The sequence below is a fragment of the Gopherus evgoodei genome, chromosome 2 (assembly GCF_007399415.2).
Source record: "Gopherus evgoodei ecotype Sinaloan lineage chromosome 2, rGopEvg1_v1.p, whole genome shotgun sequence".
In the NCBI taxonomy this organism is placed as follows: domain Eukaryota; kingdom Metazoa; phylum Chordata; order Testudines; family Testudinidae; genus Gopherus; species Gopherus evgoodei.
Genome location: NC_044323.1, coordinates 147,213,535 through 147,221,070, shown reverse-complemented (window position 1 = coordinate 147,221,070; position 7,536 = coordinate 147,213,535). Strand labels below are relative to the sequence as shown.

At 57.6% G+C, this 7,536-nt stretch overlaps 1 protein-coding gene across 1 annotated transcript; it reads right to left on the bottom strand.

The window, feature by feature from the left end:
• Positions 1–954: 954 nt before the first annotated feature.
• LOC115646207 (interleukin-36 receptor antagonist protein-like) lies at positions 955–6,713 on the bottom strand. The gene is made up of 6 exons (XM_030551783.1): positions 6,700–6,713; positions 5,024–5,067; positions 4,362–4,513; positions 3,584–3,763; positions 1,969–2,093; positions 955–1,513 (listed from the first exon to the last, which is right to left on the bottom strand). Exons 3-6 carry the CDS (start codon positions 4,456–4,458, stop codon positions 1,304–1,306), a joined length of 612 nt encoding a protein of 203 aa, XP_030407643.1. The 5' UTR covers positions 4,459–4,513; positions 5,024–5,067; positions 6,700–6,713; the 3' UTR covers positions 955–1,303.
• Positions 6,714–7,536: the final 823 nt, after the last annotated feature.

The following is a 7,536-nucleotide window of genomic DNA, read 5'->3' as shown; positions in this document are numbered from 1 at the left end:
ACATAGTCTACAGCCAATACTTATAACTTTAAATACAAAAATGATACATGCATCCAGACAGCATAATCATAACCAGCAACCCATAACCTGCTCTTAGACACCTTATATGACTCCCTTTACATAAGATTTGGTGCCACTAGAGGACCTTGGTTGCAATCATGTTCTATATAGTCCCAGATTCTATTAATCACGTCACAAACATATCTATGTAAAGGTTATGATCTACTGAATACATTCCTCCTATTTGTATGCATGTGTCATTTTTGTACTTGAAGTTAGGAATATTGGCTGTGTACTTGCTTGATTTCTATTGAGAAAGGAATGTGCAAATTAAATGTCCAGTCAAGAACCACTTAGGCCAACAATGAACTCGAATCGGGGCTTTCCAGGAATGTGGCTTGGCTGGTAAAAACTGAGTCATGCATGGACATGTGACTTGCACATGTGACTCCAAAACTCCATCTTGCAGCTGGACTTTGCATAGGAGAGAGGAAGGGGTCTCCACCCACAAGAGAAAATCTACTTAAACCCCTGGGAGACCCCTCCATCTTGTTTTCAGCTTGCTTAGATAGCCTCTCCACCCCCAAGGACACATGAAAGAAACTGGAACAAAGGACAGTAACTACAGGGGGTGTGAATGATTGCTGGACCTGGACTAGCAGGAGACTAGTCTGTAAAAGGAAGCTTATTGGAACTGGTGAGGTTTTATTTGTATTCAGTTTCTTAGACATAGACTTGTGTGTTCTATTTTATTTTACTTGATAATTCACTTTGTTCTGTCTGGTACTACTGGGAATCACTTAAATCCTACTTTCTGTATTAAATAAAATCACTTTTTACTTATTAATTAACCCAGAGTATGTATTAATACCTGGGGGGAGGGGCAAAAAGCTGTGCATATCTCTCTATCAGTGTTATAGAGGGCGAACAATTTATGAGTTTACCCTGTATAAAGCTTAAAACTGATTTATTTGGGTTTAGACCCCATTGGGAGTTGGGCATCTGAATGTCAAAGACAGGAACCCTTCTGTTAGCTGTTTTCAGTTAAGTCTGCAGCTTTGGGGCAAGTAATTCAGACCCTGGGTCTTTGTTGGAGCAGACAGGTGTGTCTGGCTCAACAAGACAGGAGTCCTAAGCTTCCAGGCCAGGAAAGCAAGGGCAGAAGTAGTCTTGGCACATCAGTTGGCAGTTCCCAAGGGGGTTTCTGTGATCCAACCCATCACAGTGGGTAGCTCTAACCCCTCCACCATGGCTAGCCATTGGGAGGGCAGGGCTGAAGCAGCATCTGGCTCCTGCCCCGTGGCTATTTGGGCTGGAAATAGAAGTCGGTGATGGCGGTTTCCCCCAGGCGGGTGGTGAGACTGATGGGCTCGTTGGCCTGGGTTGAGGTGCAGAGGAACCAACCCGGGTAGGCAGCTGCCTCGAAGCGGTGCGTGCTGCCGTTATAGGTCTTGAAGAAGGTGAAGCGCTTGGCCTCCTCATCCTGGTAGAACAGATCGATGAGGTGCATGTCCTGCAGGTGGGGGATGAGCATAGGTTAGAACCAGCAACACCTCGGGACAGCTGCACACAGTGGAGTGTGGGGCTGGGAGGCTGATCTGGGCCCCAGGTGTAACTGTCTGTATTGACTAGGGAGGGGGATTGGGGCCTACTGGCCAAAACCCAGCCAGGCCCATTGAGAGGCCAGGGCTGGTCCCTCCTCTCTGATCTGTGGACTCAGGCTCTCTGCAAACTCAGGCATTGGCTCTGCTCCAGTCCCATTCTGCACAGCCAGGACAGCTGGAGATGAACCTTTTCTGTGATGAATGCTGAGAGTGTGGGACACTCCCGTGACCCCAGGAGGTGGGCTCCAGGCGCTGGCTGGTAAGGTCTACGCCCTGGTCCAGCCCTGGCTCTGAGCAGGGCTTTGAGAACCCCACAGCAGAGACTCAGGGAGGGGCTGGCAGGGGGTCCTGGCATTGCACTCACCTCCAGCTGCAGCTGGGGCTGCTCGGCTGTTCCACAAGACAGGCCCTGGCTTCCGCCTTTGATGCCCAGGATCAGGGGACACCTCTTGCGCTCCAGCGTTCTGTTAGGGACCACGCTGACCATCTCTGCAGAGGGAGATCGAGAGGGGAAAATGTGATCAAAGCACGGTCAGGGCCTCCCCCAGGGCAGGTCACTGACCTCCCAGCATGGGCTGCTCCTGGTCCCCCCTCACTGCCTCGTGGCCCCACTGTTCTCCATGGCCAGGCTCCCTGGCTGGACTATATCTCTCAGGATGCACTGCAGTAGAATCATGGGTCTTGCATGGCAGTGCATCCTGGGAGCTGTAGTCCAGCTGGGGTGCCTGGCCCAGAGAGGAGTAGAGGAGAATGAGGTGACTGAACTACAGCCCCCATGAGGCCCTGCAGCGGCTGGGGCGACCGTGATTCACTCCCTCCCGGCAAAGTGACATGGAACCTCCCCCTATTCCCAACCCACCCCTCCCTGTTGGGTGAGATTTGGACTGCTCACCCCAACTCGGGGTGGAAACTAAATTCGAAAGGTGGGAATTTCCCCAGGCTGGGACCTGATTTTCCACCGGCCCTAGTGTGACGAACTGGGAATGTTCTTAATGTTTTCTCTGAATACTATGGGGGTGCCTCAGTTCCTGGCCGACACTCTGTCGCCTAGGAACTAATGGCCAGGCCCTTCCTCCCCTGCAAGGAGATGCTAAAGATGTTGGAGACAAAGAGGTCGGGTGACCTGGCCCAGGAAAGGAACTGAGCAGAGAAGGAGGGACTGGAGGGGGTTTCAGTTTGTAGCTGGCTGGGGATGGGGAGTGAGGGCAGACGTGGGTGTCTGCCTCATTGTCCCCCAGAATGGACCCGGCCGAGGGGTCCGGTTCTCTGTACCTACAAGCTCTGTTTTAGACGTGTTCCTGTCATGGAATAAACCTCTGTTTTACTGGCTGGCTGAGAGTCACATCTGACTGCGAAGTGGGGGTGCAGGACCCTCTGGCTTCCGCAGGACCCCGTCTGGGCGGACTCGCTGTGGGAAGCGCACGGAGGGGCATATGCTGAATCTCCAAGGAGAGACCCAGGAGGTGAAGACGTGTGAGCTTCTTGCCCTGAAGAGTCTGCTCTGAGGGAGAGGAGGCTCCCCAAAGTCCTGACTGGCTTTGTGGGGAGCAGTTCCAGAGCATCGCCCAGGGACTCCGTGACACCTAGGAACAGTGGAGGGGCTGGGTGGAGGCTCAGGACCATGCTCCACCCTTCCTGGGGTTGCAGGATGAATAACGCTTGTTGCAAAGGGCTGCCCTGAGCAGCCGTTCCACTAGCATGCAACGTGCCAGGCACTGGAACGAGACCAGGAGACCAGCAGAGCAAGTGGGGCAGGGGATGCCTGGCTCTGCTGTCATCTCAGCCCCTTGAGGTGGGCATTGCTGGCTGCAAACTCCCAGGAGCGTTATGTGGGGACAGAGCCCCACCTGGCGTCTCCCAGTGCCTGGGAGCCAAATGGACCAGAGAAGCTGGAATCAGGCACGCAGGAGGCTCTAGGAAGGGGGTGGCATGAGGTCACCAGCCGTGAAACCCCAGCAGGGACCCTGGAGGCAACCAACCTTCCTGGCTGGCGTTTTCACCCTGCAGGTTTGCGGCCACCAGGCTGTTGTCCCGCAGGTAGAAGGCCTTGTGGCTGGTGTCGCGGATCTGGTAGTGGAACGGCTGTTTGGTCGGCCGCAAGTCAGAAGTCAACTTTTCGTCATCAGTGTGTGCCCCGCTCTGGACCATGACCCAGACATCTGTGAACCAAACCAACAAGCCCATTACCCAGGTGCTGCTGTGTGACCCCCGCCTCCCTAAATCCGCCACTGGGATCCCACTCCCTGCCTCGCACCTCCATCACTGGGGTCCCCCTCTCTGCCCCCGCACTCCCATGGTTGGGGTCCCCCTCCCCCTCCCCCCAGGGTCCCCCTGCCTGCCACTGCACCACCCATGACAGGGTCCCCCTCCCCAACCCTGCTACTAGGACCCCCCTGCCAACTCCCCCATGCAGGGATCCTATCCCCACTCCTGCACTCCCACAGCTGGGGTCCCCATCCCCCTGACACCAGGGTCCCCAGCATGACAGGGCCCTGATCTCGGGCATGGTCTGGGCATGACGGGGCCCTGATCACAGCCAGCTTCTCTAGCTGTGGCTACACAGTTGCTAATACCAGACTTCCCCATGGGGCCTCCAGCTGCTGGTCTCTTGGGTCATTTGACCACTAGGGGCCTGTAGGGTCCCCAGCCTCTGCCTCCCCAGATGGGCCCTGGGCTGCGATGGGTGCTGAGGGCATGGGGGGCACAGGGCACTGCAGACAAGTTGCTAAGCAGCGTCCATGTCTCCCCCTCTGGCACAGCCGCCCCAAGCCCCTGGGTCGTTACCTTCATCCAAGAAAATTTCGAACAGCTTCTCCATCTTGGGGTCCACAACCGAGTACGAATCCGGTTCCATCCTCAGCCTGTCCCGTGAGCCCAGCCTACAGCGGTGTTCTTGCAGTGCTCTCCAGCTGGAGAGGGGAGACTGGGGTCAGTGATCTCAGTGATCATGCACAGAGCAGGGGTCTCATAGCTAGATCCTGCTGTGGGGGACCCTGCCCCACGGAGTCACTTCCTCACATTTGACTCACAGACCTGGCAAGGAGGCATTCCCACCCCATTCTCTGCACCCCTGCCCCCAATCACAGCCTCCTGGGAAAAATATCAACCCCAGTGTGCCCCTGGAAGGGCTGGCCATGGGGGCAGATACGGGCCGTAGCATACAGGGGGCACCTGGCTGATTCAGGGGGCAGGGTGTGTCTTAACTGGCGTCCAGTAGCGAGGAGTTCCACAAGCCATCTGGAAGGCTGCATAGTGGCTGTCGGCACCATTGCATTCTCAGCCCCAGTTGAGGGGGAGGCAGAGCTCCTTGGGGGGAGATGGCAGCTGGGATGGGGCAGAAAGCGCTGAGTTCCCCACACCCGCACCCCAGCACGGTGGATCCCACCAAAGGGAGACCCCAGCCCAGCCCCAGCTCTTACCCCACACACTGTCTCCAGCTGGCTCTCCTCCTCCTGCCGCTTTGCTGTCAACAAAGGGAGATGATGACCAGCGACGGCAGCACCCACGGCCAGACCTTTGCCCCCGGCTGCTGACCTCTCAGGAAGCCCTGGGATGCCCTGGGCTCCCTGCATCAGCCCTGGTGGTGCCCCTCTCTCCCAACCCACAGTTCCTTGCTAGCCCAGCCTTTGTCTCCCCTCAGCTCTGCCGGTGCCCCTCACTCCCAAACCGCAGCCCCCTGCTAGCTGAGCCCTGGGCTCTCCCCAGTTCTGCCTGTGCCCTTTCCTCCCAACCCACATCCCCTACTAGCCCAGCCCTGGTCTCCCCCCAGTTCTGCCTGCACCCTTCCCTCCCAACCCGCAGCCCCCTGCTAGCCTACCACTGCCCCCCCAGCTCTCTCGAGGCCCCTCACGCCCGAACCGCAGACACATGCTAGCTCAGGCCTGCTCCCCGGTCTGCCGGTGCCCCTCACTCCCAACCTGTGGACCCCTGCTACCCCAGCCTTGGGCTCCCCACGCAGCAGTGGAGCGACACCAGTTGACACCAGAGGATCTGGCCCATTGATGCCCATGGAGCCACTGCTGAGCGCCAGCAGTGTGAGCTGGGCACAGCAGTAGGGTCTGTCGGTGCCATCCCATGGCATTAGCCCGCGTCAGAGGGCTCCAAAGGCTGTTCCAAGCCCTGGTGCAGGTAGGCCCAGCTTACAGCTCCAGCCAGATTGGCTCTCCTGGGGTGCATGGGCGGAGGGTGTAGACACGGCTCATGAGCTGTGCTTACAGCCACCCGCTCATGCCCCATGAAGCCTGGCAAGGCAGGGACCCACAGATGGCCAGCCTCCATGGTACAGCTTGGGGGCTAGGACTCATCTGTGGGGTATCCCCCAACCCATGTGTGACTCCAGAGTGCTGGACATGGCTGGGCCTGGGGGAGAAAGAGGCTGGCACCTGGCGTCAGTCAGGAATGAGCAGGATTCCTGGCTATCATGAAGGCCTGACCCTGCCTGCGGCAGGGACCGAGCCCCAACAGTGGGGCTTTGATACGGGTTGCATCAGTGTGTCTTTAACCAGGGAGCCGGGATTCAGATTGGGGCATCCTTCTCCAACACAGCCTATAGCGCCAGGATCTGCCCACAGTCCCAGGACGGCCGCACGTGCAACAGCAGAGACATTAGTCCACAATGGCAACATGCCTGAGGCCATCACTAGGTTTCAGAGTGAAGACCTGGCTGTGTGAGATGGTGGCAGCTCATATACCTCTTAGGCATTCTTTCTGACCAGGCGGGGCCTGAGCCCAGAGGAGTCGGTGGAGCTCTGCTGCTTTATGGCAGCTGAGGTGCCAACCCAAGGGGAGACCTGCCGGTGATGCCAAAGGCTTTTGGCTCGGGCCCAGGCCAGCCCTGGCAGGCACCTGTGCCCAGGTAACTCCCAGCCATGAAGGCTGCAAAAGGCTGTCTGTTCAGCCAGCAGCTGGTAAACCTAGCTGAACCCAGCCCCAGTCCACCCGGTGGGGCACTGGATTCCTGCCCCTCCCTGTTGACCCCAGGTATATGCCCATCCCCTATTCCAGTCAGAAGAGAGAGCAGAGGACACACCGAACGCCAGGGCAGCGAGCTGGCAGAGGAGGCCCATGGCACTGAGCAGCCGGGGGAGAGCGGTACCTGCAGTCCACAAGTTCCTGTGAGCTCTGGAATGTGCCGTCGCACCTGCCCAGCAGCTCCACAGCTACTTATGGGCCCTGCTGCACAGGGAGTGACGGTTACACCTGGGATAATGGGCCTGGGAGAGGACAACGCTGATGTAACATGCAAATTCGGCTGACACATGGTGGCTTCCAGCAACAGGCAACACCCAGTCCCGGACCAGAGGGCTGGGGAGAGCTCATGAACTGAGTGACGTATGGGCAGGAATTGGGTCAGTCTGGAAACCCCAAGGCAGGAATCTTCAGATAGAGACCTGAGACCTCGTCACGCCACATGCTGTCCAAACCCCGCCCGAGATCAGTGCCCGTCAGACCCCGGCTGAGATCAGGGCCCCATTGTGCTAGGTGCTGCTGTCACGGAGTATGGGGGAGTCCAGTCCTGCACCCCTCTTCCTGGGACTCACAGTAACTCTCAGCCAGCCAGTAAAACAGAAGGTTTATTGGACAACAGGAACGCAGGCTACAGCAGAGCTTGTAGGCACAGCCAGGACCCCTCAATTGAATCCTTCTGGGGGTTCAGGAAGCTTAGTCCCCAGCTTGGGATTCCCTGAATTCCAACCACCCAGCCCAAAACCGAAACTGAACTAACTCCCTCCAGCTGGCCCCTTCCTTTTCCAGCTTCCCGGGCAAAGGTGCTGACACACCTCCCCCCTGCCTAACTCAGGTTACAGGCTTAGGTTCTGTCCCTCCCCTAAAGACATCCCCGGTTCTCCCATCCCCCACACAGACAGTCCCTACTGCATCACAGCTGCCCAGACCCCCCCAAGATCAGGTTCCCGTCGTGCTGGGGGCTGTG

Coding starts and splice junctions, on each gene's coding strand:
- LOC115646207 (XM_030551783.1), bottom strand. CDS start 4,458: ATGGAACCGGATTCGTACTCGGTTGTGGACCCCAAGATGGAGAAGCTG. Junction 2,094..3,583: donor TGAAAACGCCAGCCAGGAAG/GTTGGTTGCCTC, acceptor CTCCCTCTGCAG/AGATGGTCAGCGTGGTCCCT. Junction 1,514..1,968: donor AGCCCCAGCTGCAGCTGGAG/GTGAGTGCAATG, acceptor CCCCACCTGCAG/GACATGCACCTCATCGATCT.